Genomic DNA, 21,127 nt, shown 5'->3' with positions numbered 1-21,127 from the left:
GGGGAAGGCGTGTTTGCCACAGCCGTGCAGAGCTTCCGGTCGGGGCGGGAACTACAACTCCCGGCGTGCCCTTCTAGAGCCCCCTTCTCCCCCTCGTTCGCGCGCAGGTGCGCACGCGCCGTCGGCCTGTGGGAGGAGCTGCACGCGGGCCCGGCGGCCCGGCACGGTTGGTCTCGCGCCGCGCCGGTTGCGGGAGCGCCCCGGTCCGGAGGGTGCTGAGGGAACGGGGCCGGGACGGGGAGGAGAGAGGGCTCTGGACGTGAGGGGAGGGCGCGAACGAACCCGGGCAGCGCGCCCTCCTCAGCCCCCGGGGCCAGGGAGCCTCTGGAGTCCTGTCACAGCGGCGGCGCCGGATCCCCAGAAAGGGCGAAGGCCACTAGTAAACCAGTAGGCGTCAAGGACTGGGAAATAGTGGGTTCCCTTTTGTATGAACAGCTTGCTCACTGCCTGACACCCGTTCCCGAGCCTGCTTTACTCCTTTCCTCGACAAGTAGCAGCAGATGCAATTTGATCAGGATGAGGCACTGTGAATTTATGTGGGGAAAGCAGCTCTCTGCCCAGTTTTTGGTGATATTTATGCGATAATTCTGATGAAAATTGCAGTAGAAGACTCTTGCTTGCAGGTCCTTTGAGTTTTTCCTCGTACGGTAGGAGTTTGGTTTGTGTACATTAAGTTTGAGAACCAAGTATGTTATTAGTGATGAGCTTAGATTCTGGCTCTGGCCATCTGCCCTGAGGGCACTGACAGAGCCTGAGCAGGATAGTAATCACAGAGGAAGCCTCTGAATGTCAGGAAAACTAAGAAAAGTGTATTTATGAGAGTGAATGCAAAAAATGAAAGGTTTTTTCAGGCCTTCAATTTGTATTTCTTTAATTTTATTTTTTTCCCCTTTTCTCTCCACCCAAGGTGTTCTTTTAAGGAACATGGAGCAGTGAGCTCCCCACAGTTTCCTGTGTTTCTCATCTATCAGATTTTGACATGATCAAACCTTTGGTGGAAGATGTGCGAGCCAGGCTGCGTTCTGGAGTGACTGTCAGCTCCCTTGGCCAGTGTGTTGAGGAGCTTGTCCTCAATAGCATTGATGCCAAAGCAACATGTGTAGCTATCAGGGTGGATTTGGAAGCTTTTAAGATCCAGGTGGTGGACAATGGCTCCGGGATGGGGAAAGAGGACTTAAAGGCTATTGGAAAGAGGTACTTCACCAGCAAGTGCAGCTCAGTGGGAGACTTGGAGAAACTAACATTCTATGGCTTCAGAGGGGAGGCTGTGGCAAGTATAGCCAACATGGCCAGTGTAGTGGAAATTTCATCTAAGACCAGCAGGACAGCCAAAACCTTTGTGAAGCTATTTCACAATGGGCAAGCACTGGAAGTATGTGAAGCTGAATTGAACAGACCAAGTGGCGGAACTACAGTCACTGTGTGTAATCTGTTCCATCAGTTACCGGTGAGGAGAAAGTGTATGGATCCTGTGTTAGAGTTTGAAAGAGTGAGACAGAAGGTAGAGGCTGTTTCGCTAATGCATCCTTCTGTTTCCCTTTCTTTAAGGAACGATGTTTCTTGTTGTATGGTGCTTCAGCTCCCTAAGACAAGAGATGTATGCTCTCGGTTTTGTCAAATTTATGGACTGGGCAGATCCCAAAAGTTGCGACAAATAAATCACAAGTCTGGGGGATTCGAGATAAGTGGTTTTATCAGTACTGAGGGACATTACAATAAGAATATGCAGTTCTTGTACGTGAATAGAAGGCTTGTTTTAAAGACAAGAATACATAAATTAATTGATTTTTTATTAAGAAAAGAAAGTGTAATTTGCAAAGCAAAAGGCGTCCCTGCAAGCCGACAGGCTGGTTCAAGTCCTGGCCACCATCGCTGTGGGCCAGAGTTGTATGGGATCTTTATTCTCAATGTGACCTGTGCATACAGTGACTACGATGTGTGCCTGGAACCTGCAAAGACTCTAATTGAGTTCCAGAACTGGGATGTTCTTCTAACTTGCGTAGAGGAAGGAGTGAAAATATTTTTGAAACAAGAACATTTATTTATTGAACCGTGTAGTGAGGACATCAGAGAATTTAATGAAGATAATGACTTTTGTTTGCACAACGCTCCAGTTCTGAAGGCCGCAATCCCTGACAAGAAGAGCATCCAAGAAAGTTTCAAGAAAGCATGTGATGAAATTGTGGATTCCTATGAAATGTGTACCTTGCAATCGAAAGATGTCAAAAGGAAGGCCATTACTGGAAAAAAAAATTCCAGTCTTACAGAGGCAAGTAAAAATGTACAGGAAAATGAAATCACCCCAAATCAGAAGACTGCTGAGTTATCTAACCCATTTAGAAACAATAAAGCAGACATTCCATTGCCCGATGAAGATGACACAGCTTCTGATTTAATTAAATCAAATACCTCAGAACAGGAGCCAAAATACACTAACAGTTCCCAAAAAGCATCTGATACTCATCTGAAACCTTCAGAAAGTCTTCATTCCTCTTTCAGTGGAGGGGCCAGATCAGAAATAAGAGAAATAGACAATTGTGGTGACCTGCAGGATTGTGCTCAGAATAACATAAAAGATGTGGGCAGCCACCAAGGCAAAGTAACACAGAAAAGCAATAAGGTCTGTGTTTTAAATAAGAATGTTATTCAGTCACTGCCCGAGAGAGAAGACCCTACTGAAACAGCAGTGGGACCTGAAACTGTCTCTGGAAATTCAATGATGAGACACTGTAATGCAAGAAGAGGCAGGGAAACAGCTGAAGTGATAGATGATGCCAGAAGAGAGGCTGTTAGTTCAATACCATCAAAGCTGTCCTCTACAGGCCTCATAAGATGTGTTATGCAAAGTGAGCCCCCACATGATTCTGAACAAACAGAAGCAAGTCTTGCATTAAACACACAGTGTAGGCCTGGCTCTGTCAGTGACAAGGATATTTTTGGCCACAAATTGAATGTTGCTATTCAGTCTTTAAATGATAGGGGTGTTTCCAGTAATACAAATAAAGAATATACAGCTTCTTATACCAGAGAAGCATGCATGACTGATGGTAATAGGAACAAAACTTGGTCTCATCAGGTGAGGGGGGAAATAGCCATGCCTACTGCCACTAGTAAAAGAGGTTATGAAACATTGAATGATACAGAATTGCCACTGCCAACTTCTTCAGGTATTCCTCACAAGAAAATTGTTATAAAAAGCACTAGAAGGCAAATAACTGTGCCAAGGCCTCAGTCCTGTAAGAAACTGAGCATGTCCACGCAGCTGGGTTCGTTAGAAAAGTTCAGGAGATACTATGGGAGAGTCGAGTCTATGGTACCAACACCCATGTCACAGCGAAGTGAATTCGATCTCACGGTTCTTAATTCACAAACTAATTGTGACTTTTCAAAGAATGACAGTGTCAATCGCGGTAACTTGAGCACTTGTGAAATTCCACCTGTGGAAGGTACAGATTCTAATAACACTAGCCAAGCTTTTGGTTCTTTGGAAAAGACTTTATTTTGCAGTGGAGAAACATCACAGGACAAACGAACCCTTTGTCAGAGTCCTTTGACATTGTCTGATTATTCCCTGGTTAGTAAAAAAACCCCAAGTTGTAAAAAATCTTCAGGATCTTTATCATCCAAACTGTCTAGACTGAAAACTGACCACAAAGAAGTAGAACAACTGGGTGAACAATTCCAAACAGACTCAAATAGAAAAGATGACCACTCTTTTGATCTTGAATCCTCAAATAATGATTTTTTGTATAACGCTTGTCAAACTTATAAATCCTCGGTGGAAAAAGTGGGAGAACGTAACGACAGTGTTTCTAAGGGGATTGTGTGCTTGCAATCAGATGATGCGGTAGCAGAGTCCGTGAAGAGTTCTGTCAGCTCGTCACCACTCAGCAGTGTAGAAGGGGAATACACAGTCTCTTCAGGCAGTATTTTATCATTGCCTGCTAAAAATGATTGTACTAGCACAATCTGTAAAGATAAAAGTACATTAGATGAATCCTCAGAACAAGATAATAAAGATACTGAGGTTCCCCATGTGACCTTACCAAGTAACTTGGAATTCTCTGCAGACAACACAAGCACAGGCAATTCCAGGAGTGATTTGTGTTGTTCTGTCTGGCTGCAAGATTTTGATGCTTCTTCGGGTAAGACAATATACATCAATAAAGCAACTGGACTGAGCACCTACGGCACTCCTCCTAGTGAAAGATTTCAAGCTGCCTGTATTCAAGATATCACAACAATGGCTGTGAATGTTGTTTCAGAGAATGGTAAGAGGGGTGGGGGTGGTTGTAAAAATGGGATGAGGAAAAGTGTGTAAAATAATCTTGCTGACAGCATCTGGGACTTTATACTGAAATAGGCACTGCCTTACATGTAATAGCTGCATGGAAAAAAGGAAAGTGTTGGGAACTATGGAGACAGTAAAATATTAATGTTAAAGATATAAAAGATAATTTTTAATAAGTGGTAAAAAAATGTCGGTATCACGTCAATTAACAAACAGCTACCTAGTTATCACTGGGCATCATAACATTCACTGTGATCACAGTTATGTGTACTTGTCATATATAATGTGAGAAACATATTTCAGAGTAAATATACCAGAAAAATACTGTGGTTTTTACCATTTTGTCCTAAACAGTTATGTTTCTGAGAATATGTTCTTGCAGAGAGACTTGTATTAAAATGATCTTTTTTCAGTTTGCAGATAAAATTTAAAGCAACCCTTGAAAGATGAACAAAAATCTAACTTCACTGTGAATGTGTAGTTTCCTTTCCATGGAATTTGGAAGGCAGGCTGTTCCTTCACAATTTGTAGCAGATGTTGTACAGCATTGTTGGTGGCTTTTCCATTAGCAAAAGGACACTGCTTTGTATTGGTTTTCCAGGGGTATGGTGTTCATGAGTCTTTGTTGATCTATGTGGCAGGTTTTGACTTTCCACGTCCTTCTGATCTGGCTCAGCAGAATACTGTCTTTGATAATTTTCCCTTCCAGGGATATATCTGTGTTTTTTAAGTTGTTCTTTGTTCTGTCTATAGGCAATTTTAATGCGAAGATGCAGCCATTCCTCATGTAGACTCTATTTTCTACTGCATAATTTGTTTTGAAAAAGTAGTTTGGACTTCTTTCTAGATAGTTCTGTAAAATATTTGTCTAATCAATCCTCATAGCTTCTGGTTTGTTCCATTTTTGTCTGTTACTTCCTTCTTTGTCACTAGTCACAGAAACACTGGTGCAGTAGTGTTGCAATTGATAAGTTATTCCCTTTAAGTGTAATAATTAATGCCAACAATTTTTAATATATATTGTGTTCCATTGAAGAAAATTTCATGCACGTTTTTATTAGGTAAAGCTACTTGCAAGCACAGAGATACACTCCTTGACTAACACTTTTAATTTCTGTGGTTTGCCAATTTTATTACTCACAGTGGTGTTTAGTAGCTGGCCAAAGCCCTGAGTTGTAGAAGTTGACCTTCTATCCAGAATGTTTGGACAGTGCATTCATGTTTATAAAGAGAGTACCTCACGTACCCTTACGCTTTCAGATGATGTATAGTCTCTAGGCTTTCAAGATGTATATTGTATTGTATCTTTTTACCTCACATGGTACCTCCATTGTTCTTTTTTAGCCTCATCATTGGTGTTACTCTCTGTTGTATCAGTGGTGCCAGTCTTTCTTAACCCTGTCACTTTTTTGGTGATGTGTCTGCTTTCTTGCTTTTCTTAGATTGAGGGTCAGACCTCCCAAACCTTCACGAGGTATTTGAACTGTGGCTAGACCCTATAGATCTTAGGTTTTCAAAGTTCAACAGATATGTTCTTTCACATGTTTTTCAAGCAAAGGATAGTCCTTCCTTTGAGCCATAGGAATAAACATAACTGTGTCTTAACACAACATTCGCATCTCCCGACGTTGAGCACAGGAGCAGAATGATTTCTTCACTTGCTATATATGCTTTCAGTTTGCTCTTTAAAGTAGTGTCAATAAGCCCATGGTGTTGACTTAGAATTTCATAACTCCATGATTTATTAAGAACAGCATCTCATATACAATTTTAGGGAAATTAGTTACTGACAGGTAGAAGGAGGTAAGAATGATGCATATCCTCTTTTCCGTGACAGCAGTAGCCATCTGCCATCTTTTCCAGTCACAAGCCACGTGCTCAACAAAGATGCTAGATTTTGTAGGTTAGAGTCTGACATCTTTGTACCGATTAAACTGATCGCTACAGGAAATTTTATCAGGTTTCATTTCACCATCAGATGCCTTTTTGAATAATGCATTTGCAGTAGGATAACATCCCAGTTCAACTTCATCTTCGTTGCTACACCAGCTATGTTTGCAATTTTTGTTACTTATATTATTCTCTGTTTTTACACTAGTATATCCTAATGATCTAATTGAGGAAAGTGAAAATGAATGCTCAAGTATGGTAATTGTACGGGGTTTGCCTGTATAAAGTAGATACATTGTTATCCTCAACACCTTTTTTGATGTTACTTGTCAGAAGAATCATATTAATTATATCTCTGCCAGCTCTGAAATCTCACTGGCCTTTGAGCAAGAAAATCAATCCTAACTTTATGAACAATATATATCCTGAACAAGGATTTTCCCTGCAAGAAGAAACAAGGGGATGACTCTTTACATGTATAAAATACTGGACTTGTGTTGATATAAATGATAGATTCTTGAGAGTTAGTATCTTTCCATGACAGTAGCTATAAAAGTTCTGTCAAAGTCTGAATTAGGCAGCATTCTTCAATTTGCCACAGTTTACCAGGAACCATGTCAGGCCATCTTGTCCTCTGTTCTGGGTTTTGTGACAATGGGATACTGAGTTACTCTCCGGTGCTGGGCTGCTGGTTTGGATTCTCAAAGGACTCTCAGTCCCCAGGGTAGGACCGTCACTGATCCTCACTGGAATGGAGCCAACAGTCAGGAGTCTGTGGCCTGGTCTAAGATCTCATAGAGCCTTTTCACACTGAGCTTATCAGCACACAGCTGCTTTTCTTTGGCGTTATCACTCTGCCACTTTTCCTGAATGCACACCCTTAATTTCTCAGTAGAAAGGAACTTTATTAATTCGTTATTATTTCACAAAGAATAGAAGTCTGAATTGTACTAAAGGAAGGGTGAAATGTTTACCACTGTGCTGGAAATCTGAGCCACTTTTCTTAATACTCTTGATAACAATACAGGTTTGTAATATTAAATCATTTCTGGGTGAGTAGGAACATGTTGTTAGGCTAATTTTGTGATATCTCATGGGGGCTCACTGACTTGTGGTTTTCAGTTTTACAAATTCCTGATAACTGTATTAAATACTGATAGGAATGGTGATATATTGACAGTTTTGCTACTCCTCGATAGAGGGAATTCAACAGTGTTTTAATCTCTGGTAGACTACTATATGTGTCCTCTTTTTCCTTGGGGATGACACTTCTGATTGCACTAATTCTGGAAATAATTGCTACCAGTTTAAAGCAGCAGCCAATTTTTAAGTACAGTCCTGCAGAAGCCATGGTAATATTTCTAAATATGTTTTCTGATGCAGGTGTGTCTGATAATTCTCAACTTTTTACATATGTGTCAATATTGCACAACCTGTGGGATGCTCTAATTTGTGTAGGGCTAAGCACATACTGCTTTATAAGAATATAATAATTGTATAACTTTTAGTAATTTTGCATGCTGTTGATTCTGCAGCAGTACATTTATTTTGTGTTTAGGGTTTCAGTTCAGATGCCATCCTTTTAGAAGTGAGATTGTGTTACCCTTCCTTCCTAGACCTCAAAATGAGAAGACTCAGGCAAGCCAGGATCTGAGAGGTAGGGCCAGCTTTCCAGGACATAGTGTTCTGTGGTAAAAACAAATCAAAGAATTCTCCCAGATGTCCCAACAGGAACCCAGAATTACTCAAGGTCTGTTAACAATGGGACTGTGTGAGTCATCTCAAATCTAGAACTGGAAAAAAAAAAACTTTTAGGGTTGAAGGCAGGTTAGGGGATACTTATTTACAGGATGAAATACCCAGTTCTTTGTTGAATTCTGTCAGTAGTTTAAAGAATAATTACCTAATCCCTTCTTTGTACTCATTCCAACTTTGGAATGTGACAAATAGCTTCAATCCTCACCTTTTTTTTTTTTTTGCAGTGGAAAGGATGAAATAATCTTTTTGGTATGTAACTTTGTCCAGAGGGAGTGGGTAGCTAAACAGGTCTTTCTTTCCCTACACACTGCCCCCCCCCCGCCATTTCCAGGCCTGTTGAATTGTGCTGCAGCATTTTTAGGAGTCAGAAAGCTGCACAGTACCCTTCCTAGTTAAAGCAGACAGTACAGAAGCCTAGTCTCACATTCCCTTATTTATTTGTATACTCTCTCCCTTTTTATGGAAGGAAAAAATTAAATAATACTTGTGTGAGATAGAGGTACCCAACAAACCTTCTGCTGACAGATGGTGATAGTCCCTGTATTATCTATGTGTTCTTTCCTAGATGTTAAAGGGGAGTCTCTCCAGTCATTGCTTTTGGAATGGGATAATCCTGTTTTTGTTCCCTGCCCAGAGGTAAGTATTACCTTGCATCTCATGCTAAAGTAGGAATCATTTTAACCTGTTATTTTCTGACATTGGGACCAAAATTGCAATTATTGTAATTGTTGCATATAAGTTATTCAGAGATATATTAGACAATAGACCTGGCAGATTTGTGTTTTTAGAGACTGTTTAGATGCAAGTCGTTGTGGATTTATTCAAAGTCAGAGATGCAGGTATCAGGCTAATCTTTTACCTTATGTCGTTTTAAAAGCAAAACATTATAAGCTGTCTTCCCTCTACAGAGATAGTTGTCTTAAAATCAAAAGCTACTGAATGGCAACATAGTGATATAGTGTTTGTCCACTTTGTGGACAGAAACCCAGGTTTCTTTCTCTGGGATGCAACGGGTCTTAAAAGTGTATTTTACTATAGCTGTTTTTATAGCCTGGCAGGATTACAGCCTATGAGAGAAAAACAATGTTGGAGCTTTCTGAGAAACTTCCTTTGCTGTCATGAGGTAGCATTATCTTTAATCCTCATGTTGTGTGCATATAAACATATGTATGTAACCATTTCCACCTGCAAACAATAGGGATGGAGCAGCAAACCACCTGCTGGTGAGTTTCTGGAAGGGAACAGTTCTGTTCAGTCCTTTCGGTGACGTGTGCTCTGACTCATTTCAGGGCAACACATCTTTTGTAATGAGATCCACTGAGAGCTCACGTAGGCTGATATTTAACTTCAGCTTTGCTATAGGTACTTGAAATCAGCTGAATGCATTGAAGTTATCAGGTAATATCCAGATGGGAAAAATATTTGGGGATAGAAGCAGAGGGATTGCAGGATGGCTTTTTAGCTAGTGTTATTCTTGTGTAGAAAGCTCGGTTTGGAAGATACAGTTATTTCCAGTTTTTATTAAAACTGGGTTTTTTTGAGTAATCAATATGTGTTTGGGATTTTTTGACATATCCCTTACAGGCTGTTTGATCTGTAATTCTCTTTTTACAGATTGCAGTTGATGTGACCAGTGGTCAGGCCGACAATCTGGCTGTGAAAATTCACAATATCTTGTATCCTTATCGTTTCACTAAAGACATGGTTCATTCAATGCAGGTACAATATAATCTTTTATTACTGGTTTTATTGTATTACTAGCTTTCACCTACAAATTCCCACTCAGCATATAGGATTTGCTGATGTTTGTACCTGGTAGGAAAGACATATTCAGGAAAACAGATCATATTACTAATTTTCACAAGCACTAACAGAATTCTTGGTTGCTGTGTGATGACAGCAGGCACATATGTCATGCCAGATATTAGTATCATCTCATGGTTAATCAGCTATCTGCAAGTGACTCTAAAATTACTTGACTAGTATGGTTAATCAAAATCAAGAGAGAGCCCTGCTACTGCTGCTTGGAAACACTACTAACTAAATGATAGCAATGGACAGTTGTAGGCATTTGTTTAGTTCACATTTATCTGAAATCTCTGTCCTGTATCTTCCATTTTTGTTGACCTTAGAAATTTAATTCCCCAGCAGAGTGATTTCAAAAGCAAATTCCAGATTTAAAACTTGAAATTGCACCTTAAGATTTATATCTGCCCTTAAAAGTGAATTTTAAATATGGCAAAATGGCATCATAACATCAAGTTTAACTGTTTTAGTGCTTTTTTTATCAGTTGTTATGAATATTAACTTAAAAGCAAATGTAAATGTATGGCTTCAACTTACATTCTTTGATAGTTTGCCTGGGTAGAAATGCCAGAGTGGATTCTCTCCCTTTCTTGCATCCCAGTGACAAAAGGCTTACAGGCCCAGTTAGCATTATTCTTATGGAGTCAGGTTGCTGACTTCAAGATTGCAGGTTCTGACTGGGGCATGGTAATGTTGATCTCTAGGGTGGACAAGGATCCACATGATTCCCTTAATTATGTTGTGAGTGCAGGAATAACAGGAGTAAATAAAGTTACTGTAGAGAACAGTTTATGTTTCACAAAGACAGGAGAGGAAAGACGGAAAATGGAAGGTACCATTACTACTTCCCACCTCTGAAAAATCTGAATACAGCCTTCAGTACCCTATAGCAGTTTTGAGAATATCAGTAGAAGAGACCAAAAGCACAAAACATTGTGTCGTGCGACAGGAAAAGAATAAAAAAAATCATTAATGTCTTGCATCCCTGCAAAGAAATAGAATCATCCATTCATTTTTACCTAGCAGGTGAACAATGCACATGTTGTGAGACAGAGAATTCAGAGTGAGCTCTGTCTATATGAGCTGGGGAGAAATTCCTCTGTAACATCTCATCTGAATATTTGAAATCTAACAGTAAGATACTGAAAGCATTGTGCACCCCTTCTCAGTTGCTCTGGTTGATTTCTGATGCTTGAGGGGAAGGTGAAATCAAGACACAGAGGCAAATTCTACATCAAAAAATGAGGAGGAAAAAAGCTTCCTGTCTTCTGCAGATGATCAGCAGGTTAAAAAGGGTTGTTTTCATTCTCTTTTGGTGGTATCAACAATTAAAATACTCTGAGTCACTGTGCACAGCTTTCATTCCCAACTCAAGGAGGTTTCTACAACCTTCAAGAACAACTAGCACGCTTACCCTTATGACTATCTTTGAAAAAATTGATCCAGAATTATTTTTTTTTATATTTTGAAACTTTCTCTTAGCTCCAGATGAAACTGTTTCAGATGAAACTGTTTCACGACCATTTAATGGTAATTTGATCTTCTGCTGGTATTATGTTTTAACTTAAATAATTTCTGCCTTTTCCATGCTTAGTCCCCCACTGTATTTATAAAAAAATAACTATATACCTTCCCAGTCTAGTTTTGCTAGGCCAAATCCTTTAAGCCTTTTGGGTTGGGAAAGATGTGGTTTCCACTCCCCTAGTCGTCCTGCTAGGTATTTGTTGCTCTTGATCCATTTTGATTGTTGTTTCTTTTGTTTGCCTTCATTTTAAAAATAATTTTACTGCTTTGTAATGATTTTTATGAGTATCTTACAGGTTCTTCAGCAAGTGGACAATAAATTTATCGCTTGTTTAATTAACACTAGGAATGAAATGGATAAAAAGGCAGGTAAGAGTGGTTGATAGCATGAAGCTATGTTGACTGTCAAGTGTGGTTAGATTGCAGAGGGAACACTGTTCTCTTTGTAATCTCTTCTTGCTTTGGGATGATATTCTGAGTAGAGGAAAATGTTGGCTTCGCTTGAAATTTCTTGGATCTTCTTTATCTTTATTTTGGATGTTGTTGAGTGTTCCTACTGCCTTTAGATTAATGTTATAAAAATAGATTGTACTCAAATTGCTAACATCTTTCAGACTCAGTTCACAGTGTCTGGACATACTCATTGTTGAAGCTCTCTGAAGCTGTACAAAAAAGGCATTCAAAATCAGTACGTTTTGTAACATTTTAAAAGACTGTATTAAAAAGAACAGTTTGTGGATGACTCAGCTTTCTTTATGAAGTTAGATGAAGATGTCAATAGACAAGAGTTTCTGACTCAATTTAATTACCTTAATTTAACCACCAATTTGGATCACTAAATTTCTGTTCTATAGTGACTTTATGTTCTGCCAACACAGCCTCCTCCTCACTTTGTTTCTGTGAAACAGGCTGATAGTTATCTTCTAAATGTGGCCCTTGGGAAGTGGTTATTCTTCCTGATCCGTGTGGTTGTCTGGTACAAATTTGCCTATTTCTCATCTGTTGTGATACGTTTTTAGATGGAAACCTCTTAATTTTGGTGGACCAACATGCAGCTCATGAACGGATCCGCTTGGAGCAGCTTATTGCAGGTGAGAATTCAGGTGGTCTTAGAAAAAAAGATAATCAGAGCACAGAAAAGTACAGATGAGCTGTCTAGGGTGTATGGAACCAATAAGATATTCATTTGCCATCTTTATCCTGATCCCTAGGAGAGTGCAGACATTCAGTATCTGTAGCAGTCATAATATTGGCAGCTGAAAATTGTTACAGCATTTCCAAAAATAGAAGATATATTCCCTACCCACAGAACTATTGAACTAAAATAGTCCTGACATAATGAAAGAGCAGGAAGACTGATAGGAAAAACAATGAAGAGGAAATAGAACAACATCAATAAGTTTATGTGGTTATGCTGGGAAGAATAAGACGTGGTATGCAGAGTAAAGAGCATAGTTCATTTGGTTCCTTTTTAGCTGAATACTGTGCTTAAAGCTTAAAATTTCCACAGTCTGAAACTGTTTGCAAAGGGATAATAGTCTTCTGTGTAAGCTCATTAGCCATTGGTTTCAGTGTTAAAAAGCACAATAGCCATCCATCAAGTACTTTAAAATCGTTGACCTTCTCTTTCATCAACAAATACTGCGTAGTTCCTGCAAAGAGTGTTCCAGGAACTCTGCTCTTTTTGGTCAGGTACTGAAAAAATTAAAGACTGAAGGGAGAAATGCTTAATGAATAGTATTTTAACTCCATTTATATTGGACTTTTCTGTGAAAAAATTGCTCCACGTTGAACCAAATATATCAGTGGGGTTTTTTTGCTATTTAGGGTGACTCTTTTTTGAAACTGGTGGGAAAAAACAAAGTGGCATTAACCAGCCCTTCCCCAGAGACTGGATGTCTGGTTTGTGACATTCCCAGTCCTCCACAAGTTTCAGGAGAAGGCATTCTGTGGTCACTTTTTAATCCAAGCAGAGGATTACAAGCCAAACCAGAGGGTCATTAAGGGTAATGCCTGCGTAAATATTTTAAGAGGGGATACTTCTAACTGTTTCATTCACAGATTCCTATGAGAAGGAAACTTCAGCATGTGGCAAGAAGAAAATACTGTCGTCCTCCATCTCTCCCCCTTTGGAGATTGAAGTTACAGAAGAGCAAAGAAGATTTCTACGGTTAGTAATGGCAAATAGTTCTAAATTTTTGGGGATGTCTCTGTTGACCAGGAGGATCTCTGTGTATTGCTGGGTTACCATGAAGCTCAGGAGAGAAGTTGTTGATTCTTTCCTGAGCCAAGCCCAATTGGCTCTGTCTGTGCTGAGGAAAATAGATATGCTTCTTCGGCACGTTGTTACAACATCTCGAGTCAAAACCCTGTGGTGTGCCATTTCTGTGCCTTTGTAATGTGCTCTGATTTCCCTGGGAAAATAAACCTTCATGTGTGGGCCAAAGCAGCCTCCAACAGTTCCTGCTGTCTGGGGCTCAGGACTTGGGAGTGCACAATGGAGCGTGGTGCCCATAGTGTCAACTTAGGTACTGATTTTACAGATAATGTTTGAGAAGAGAAGGATGGGGTATGGAAAGTTTGTATTGTGAATCCTTCAAAAATACATTCCTTATTCATAGGCACCTGCCAAGAGTAGTTAATGAACACTGTTTCCCAAATGTTTCAGAATGGTGGCCTCACTACTATTAGGATATTTAACTTTTGTACTGCAACAGTTTAGATACAGATTTGATGTTGGGCTGTTGAAGATCTATTGGACAGTAATCAAACTTTTTTCCCCCCAGATCCCTGTCTGTCACCTGCCACATGCACTTGTGGGGGTTTTTCTCACTGCATTATTCGTTGTTTACAGGTGAAGTTCTATCAGGACTACCTCATTACTGTTCTTTTTTTCTTTTTTGGGATGCCTCTAGTAAATTCAACAGCTTCTAAATCAGACCTTATTAAGATTGTTGCCTGTTAAAGTATACACTTGCTCCGTGTTGTTCATAGTTCAATAATATTTAAATGCTTTCGTTGTTCCCACCTCTTAATGATGATCTTGCTAACATTACAATATTTGTAATGCCTTTAGTTCAACTTTGATTTATTTTTGCACTCATCTGTGAGTGTCTTCCATTTCTGATATATCTACTTTTGAGAATGGATGGCCAAAATTGAAGACAATATACCAAGTGAGGGTATCCCATTGCTTCATACAGTAGCTTTTTAGCTGTGCCCATATTTTTTGTTTATTATATCCACACCTGATATTTTGTCTGCTTTTTTGGCTACTGCTGCTTGCATGAACTATGTATCTGTTGATCATCATGACAGAGAAACACAGAGTTGTGGGGGTTATTTTTTTAATTTTTGCTATTTATGTAGAAACCAACCAAAAGTAGAAATAGATTAAATTATTCTGATAATTTTTATTTATTTTTCTTTAAGAGCGGTTTTTCTGTCATTTTTCATTATTCCTTTTTTGTTCATCCTACAGATTTCATTCATCATTTTTCTACTTCTTTTAAATTCTGATTGAGTTCAACTTTGTCTCTATTCTCAGTTAACCTAAATAATTTCATGTTTTCTAAAAATTTGCTTGCTTGACCATGTCCCTTTTCCATATCATTAATGAAGTCATGAAGATACACATCAAGATTCATGTTGAGCATTGACCATCTGTTGCCAGCATACCTTCTTTCCATAGTTGCTAAATCATGACAAATGTTACTTCTCTGTGCCTGACGACTTTTTCCGTTCCTTTTTTTAGCTGCTTTTAAGAGGCGGCATCAAAGTGTTTTTGAAAGAGCTAATAAATTCTGAGAGCTACTTTTCTTCATCAGCTAAATCACAAATATTCTACAAAAATCAGTAAGAAAGTACATCAGAAAGGCATGTTTTTCTTTTAAGGGCACTGGCTGAATATTCAGCACAGGGGATGCCAGTTGTGATTTTCAGTTAATGTTTAAGATAATTGACTGATAATTGATAAGCAAGAAGATTACTAGTGGTGGGCTATACTGGTGCTGGCTTACTAGTACTTTTATTGTGTGACTTTATAATTTTTTAGTATGTGTTAGCAGTTCATCCCTTTGCAATCACTCTGTGAGACTATCATTACTAAAAGGTAATGAATTAAAAGTATAATGTAAAAATCTAAAGTCTGTTGTTATTGTTACTGGCAGACTATGAATGTATTCTGTGGTAAATTTTGATGTAATGAAATAAATTAACATGTCTAAAAGACCTTTCTCTTCAGCTATGGTTGCAATATAATAGTTCAGCTGGATCTCTGGTTCACCTGCAGCTTTGGTTCTGTTTGTTGACTGAGCATTGTAGTAATGCATTGTTCTGTTGACTCTCTTGAACTTCCTTCTTTATTTTTTCCCTTAATTAAAAAAAAACCCAAACCTGATTGACTTCAATAGCTGCTTGGATTTTGTCATTTTCCTACAATGGGCTTTCTCTGTCTTTCTGTGTGCTCTTCTTTTTTTGGGTAGAATTACACAAGCCATCTCCATATGCAGGCTAATAATTGTATTATTCTCGTGACTGATTTTAGTAAGTTTAGATTAACTTCTTCCTTTGTTCAAAGAATTTCTTTTCTAAAACTGATCTTTACCACCTTTAAGTGAATATTCCCTGAATTAAAAAGATAAAGTTGTTTTCATTTTGAAGATAAGTTCTCATCTGACTGTGAAGTCTCATTTTTGTGTGTATTTTTCCATCCACAGGTTGACATATGTCATCATTAGCTGGAGGTTTTTCTTCCCTGTGTTCTCTTTGCTTACGGAATATAAAGTTCATTAAACCATTATAAATATCTTACAGTATTTTTTCCATTTTAAGTATTTGCTAATACATGTCATTTGAAACCACAGTTGTTTTAGGTTAAAGCAGTCTTAATGCTGTGTAATTTTAATATTTGGAATGTTTGTGTGTTGAACCAGGCACCTTGTGCATCTTCAAAAAAGGGTAGATTTATAAATTTAGACATAAAGCTTCTCTCCAAATAATACAGGAACTCTTAAATCTTGTGCTTGTGGAGCATGAAAAATACATGTTTTATTGGAATGGAAAAACATGTCCGAATGTAGGCTGAAAGGGCAAAAGTACTTGGAATCTCATGATGCATGGATTTTGAGATGGGAAACTGTTATAGGAAGAAATATATGTGGAGTACAGAAATATTTACCTATGCTGTGAAGACATAGCTACTGTGATTGATGTCTTATTTCTGGGTTTTCTTTCCCTCAGATGCTGCAACAAAAATTTGGTGGACTTGGGTCTTGAATTATTGTTTCCTGAGGCAAACAGCTCCTTGATTCTTGTGAGGAAAGTGCCGATGTGTTTTATGGAAAGAGAAGCCAATGAATTACGACGGAAAAGACAACCTATTACTAAAAGTATTGTGGAGGTCAGCTATGGATGTGGGTGAAGTTACAGTACTAGGTCTTGTTCTGTGTTAATGGCCCCGGGTATTACAGTATCTCCGTTAGGAGGGAGACGGTGTCCCTTGGCAATGCGAGTGCCGTTCCTTTCAGTAGCTAAGTAGTCCCACAATGGAAATCACTGACCTATAACTGAAATGATAGGAGACTGTTTCAGACTTGGATAGTGGAAAAGCTAAGAAAAATTATACATAGGACAGATGTTTCAACAGTTTACTGCTTGTAAATGCTGAATGAACAGTAAATGCTTGAAGGAACAGTAAAATTATTAAATTCTAACAAACGGTATTTAGGTATCAGCAATATTAAAGTTCTTTTCTTGAAATCTCTCCATGGGCAGTGCAGCTTCCTAAAAAACACTGTTCCAGATGTTTTGCAGTGTGAGGGAGAAATTTCTGAACTGGTTACTTGCGGTTTCCATTGTAAACCGTCCTCCACAATCACAGCTGCTCTTAAACTTCTTAAAAATTGTTTCTGGAGTACCACATTCAGACATTGGGCTGAGTTGAGAGTCTGTCCAATCTTGCCATACGTCTCTTTTGATATGAAAAGAAGAAACAGAGAAGTTGATTAATTTGATTAAATTTTCTTTTCCAACCTTGCTGTAATCGCTAAGAACTCAAAATGCACTCTCCTGATGTGATTTGGGAGTCAAGAGTATCAGAAGTGGCAGAGGAGGGGATCAGATGTGTGCATTACGAGCACTCATTCTTAGCTGATGCCTCAAGATCTCATGAGCATTTTGGCAGATCTGTTCTGCAGTCCTTTTTATTTTAATTAGATCTTGATGCAGCTAGTCAGGATTAATTATGAATTCATTGCATTTTAGATATCAGAAATGAAATCCACATGGACTAGTTATTATCCAAAGAAGAAAGGGCAGCTATTCAAAGATAACATGCATTTTGTGGCACTCTGAGAGATGAGTTCCATTATGCCTATTCTGCAGATAGGAAAGTGATGCAGAGAGAAACCAAGTGATTGGTCTGAAGTCTGATAGGATACTCGTGAGAGGTCAGGACTTCCACCTAGATCTTTCACACTGTGGTCAGTGTACTATCAAAAGCATAATTTTTCCTGGTTCTGCAGTTACACAGTAAATGATGCACAGATGTGGACAAAGTAGGGTAGAGGGATGAAAGGGAGAAATAACTGATACTACCTTTTTTCTTTTCAGGAGCTTATTCAAGAACAAATTGAGGTGAGTTGCTCTCTGCTTCTTAAGTTGACTGTAACAATCCAAAGCTTACTGCATGAACGAAAGGGAGTGTGTTCAGCCTCAGGTGACAGAGGTGGACTAGATAATCCACTAGCTTGTCCTCATTTTTAGTTGCCTTTGTGTTACAGTTCTTTGTTCTCATATTAAATGGAAAGTAAGATAATGTTCCCTTTCTGCTTTTAGCTAGTGCAGACCACAGGAGGAGGAGCACGAGGGACACTGCCTCTGACGTTTCTGAAGGTGTTAGCTTCCCAGGCCTGTCATGGTAGGGAAACTGTACTTTTCTTTCATTCTTCTCTTTCTTTTTTTGAACCTTTCTGTTTCTATACTACATCCTCCCTGGGGCAGTGTTTTCAGGATGTGTTTGCAGATATAGCAGGAGTATAGACTGTGTATTTCTTAGGGATGAAGAGGTAATAGTCTTATCGTGGACAGCACTGAGGGACAAGCAATACTGCTCTGATTTATTCATGTATGGGCCTAACATACTTTCCAACCTTCACATGAAACATAGGTAGAATACAGTTCTGAGACAGTCATCTCTGTGAACTCTGAACCATTCAAATAACAGCTCTATGAAGTGCCAAGGGGGAATGTGCTGAAATCTGCTTGAAAGCAAGTGGGAAAGAAAACTTAGCTGCTCTTTCCAAACTTTTTATTTCCTTTAAGTATCAAAAGTGCTAGTTTAACTCTGCCTGTGACCTCTCAGGTACTTTTGGAAGGAGTGCAGTAAAATTTACATGTTCTCAGGGACTGTTGCTTTCCAGTACCTGGCAAAGAGCGGACCTTAAAGGTGTAGACTGTAGCAGCTCCAGGCTCTTGCAGCAGTTCTGATGCTATATATAATATCAACAACATCGTGCTGTAGGGGTAAACATGAACCACAAGCATCTGTTTTCTCAAGTGTCACTGCATTCTACAACTGGCAGTCAATACATATTTTTTTTTTAATATCTAAAAAAGTCCCATGGCTGGAAGGCAGATTGCAGATGGTCTTGTGCATCTGTGAAGGCTAAAATATGCAAACACCTCTAAAATGACTCCCTACTGTTCTGCTTGGATTTCCTCTGCATGCCATTAAGTGCTCACCTATGAAAAAGGACTTACTGGCAGGGCTAGCATTTGGTCTCCGAAGTGATGCCTGTCAGTGGCAACCACACAGAACCAATAAAGCCTGTGGAACTGATATTAGCTGCTGTCTTGGTTTAATACTTTTTGATATGTGAACTGGTCTTCAGCCATAACACACACAAAAAAGCAAAAAAGCCCACTTGCTTCCTATGACATCACCTAAAAAAACCAAAACCTAATAATTTTACCATCCATTGAATGTGGATTAGGTGAAAGTTTAGGCCATGGAAAGCTGATCCTTATGCATCAGGCTGTTTAATTGACCCATGCCCCAAGTCTGCCATACTGCAGCCTTTGGGTTGCCTTTGCAGCCTACCAGCTAACCTTTGGGAGATGCCTTGTTGAAAACCACAGTTGTAGAGGGAAGTGGAATTCTCTTTGGCAGCACGTGCAAGAATTTGTATATATTTTTCAGGAGCTATTAAGTTTAATGAGCATTTGACTTTGGAGGAGAGCTGTGGGCTTATTGAAGCTTTGTCATCTTGCAAGCTACCCTTCCAGTGTGCTCATGGAAGACCTTCCATGCTACCTCTTGCAGACATAGACCATCTTCAGCAGGAAGAACAGGTACTGTGTTGGACACACCTCTGGTAATCTGCACTCTGGATTATCAGAGGCACATCACGTAGTGTGTTAGAACTAGAGTAGGCCAGTTTGAAAACCCCTCCACTGGCTTTATATTACTTGACTTTTTACATATTGTTACCAGTCAGAACATTTTAGAACATAAATCATCTGTCCTGTGAACACTTTAGCAAGGATTTTACCATATACCATTTGAATGGTCACATTGGCTTGAATAGTGTCCTTAAGGTTAAGCATACATTTAAAGTAATGGCAGTTTTTAAGTGTAAAACTTAGAAAGCATATGAATTCTGATATTCTACTAGTGGCAAAGATGCTAATTTAAAAAAAAAAAAAGCCTACTTCCTCAAAGTGTAAGATGCTATAAAATGGGGAAAAAACAAAGGAATAGCAACACTTATTATAAAATCATAGAGTGGTTTGGGTTGGAAGAGACTTTAAAGATCATCTAGTTCCAACCCCACCTGCCATGGGCAGGAATGCCTTCCACTAGATCAAGTTACATTTAAATTTAAAACAAAATCATTACTCCTCCCTTTTGCTGTTACTGTGCTTATTGTTATTAATTGGATTCTGTTGAAAGTCAGATGGGACTTTGAATTAGATATTAGAAAAACTTTGGAATGACAGTATTAGGGCAAAGAGTATAGAAACCTTGAAGCTCATTTACTCACTGATGATTTAGTGCTTCTTAATTTTTCTCCCTCCAGCCTAAACCTAATTTGACTAGACTGCGGAAGATGGTGCGAGCATGGCAGCTATTTGGAAAAAAAGGACCCTATTCAAAAAAAGTTAAGACTGTAAGCTGCAACCACTAGAAGTGTTGGTATGATCCATGAGCCTTGTTGTTAAACAATATCCTGTGTGGAGCCAAGTTCTGAGCCAGTGCATTCACCAAAGTTCTGCTCCAGGTACTGACCTAAGAAGCAGAGACCAGCCAGGAGAACATGGCAGGAGAAGCCCACCCCTTGTAGCCTGGAGAAGCATCTTCAACATTAAGGAATTGTGCTCTAAGTCTGGGCGCTTGACTCGTGGATGCAAGGAGTTGCAGAAACTCACAGTTACTAAAGCAAAGCACTTTTTTCCTGCAAGCACAGCATGATTCTGCATAATAGAGAGAGGAATTGAATTTGTGTATTTTATGAAATAGTGTATTTAATGAAAGTGCTTTGAAAATTGGGAGGTATTTCTTAATAAAATTAATACTAAACTCACTCTTTGGGCTCATGGCAGTGGTTGGAATGAGGACCAACCAGCTTCATAGTATATATAGGCCAACTTAGAATCAAAAGAACATTTAACTAGGCAATGAATGACACACCCAGCTGCTTTCTCCAGCTCCTCGGAGTTTGCACTCTTGAGTGAGAGATTTATAAATCCCAGTATAACCCCACAGAAGTAACTAAGTAGTTAAATATCCATTTTGAAGACAACTGCTGATGGATTCCCATTCCTATCACATTTGTATGTGGAAGCACACCATAAAGC

General features: G+C 39.1%; 1 protein-coding gene across 5 annotated transcripts; it reads left to right on the top strand.

Annotated features, from left to right (window-relative positions):
* Positions 1-90: 90 nt before the first annotated feature.
* On the top strand, positions 91-20,830 carry MLH3 (mutL homolog 3). 5 transcript variants are annotated; one of them, XM_032689962.1, is made up of 13 exons: positions 91-166; positions 908-4,271; positions 7,740-7,838; positions 8,505-8,575; positions 9,554-9,658; positions 11,566-11,638; positions 12,289-12,360; positions 13,331-13,439; positions 16,511-16,670; positions 17,882-17,905; positions 18,107-18,188; positions 19,470-19,621; positions 20,350-20,830. In XM_032689962.1, exons 2-13 carry the CDS (start codon positions 980-982, stop codon positions 20,455-20,457), a joined length of 4,347 nt encoding a protein of 1,448 aa, XP_032545853.1. In that variant the 5' UTR covers positions 91-166; positions 908-979; the 3' UTR covers positions 20,458-20,830. The 5 variants fall into 5 exon arrangements, with proteins under 5 accessions (XP_032545853.1, XP_032545851.1, XP_032545852.1 ...); XM_032689960.1 differs by lacking the exon at positions 91-166 and adding an exon at positions 193-387; XM_032689961.1 differs by lacking the exon at positions 91-166 and adding an exon at positions 193-411.
* Positions 20,831-21,127: the final 297 nt, after the last annotated feature.

This window comes from Chiroxiphia lanceolata, chromosome 6 (genome assembly GCF_009829145.1).
Source record: "Chiroxiphia lanceolata isolate bChiLan1 chromosome 6, bChiLan1.pri, whole genome shotgun sequence".
NCBI classification, from domain to species: Eukaryota; Metazoa; Chordata; class Aves; order Passeriformes; family Pipridae; genus Chiroxiphia; species Chiroxiphia lanceolata.
This window is presented reverse-complemented; position numbering and strand designations above follow the sequence as displayed.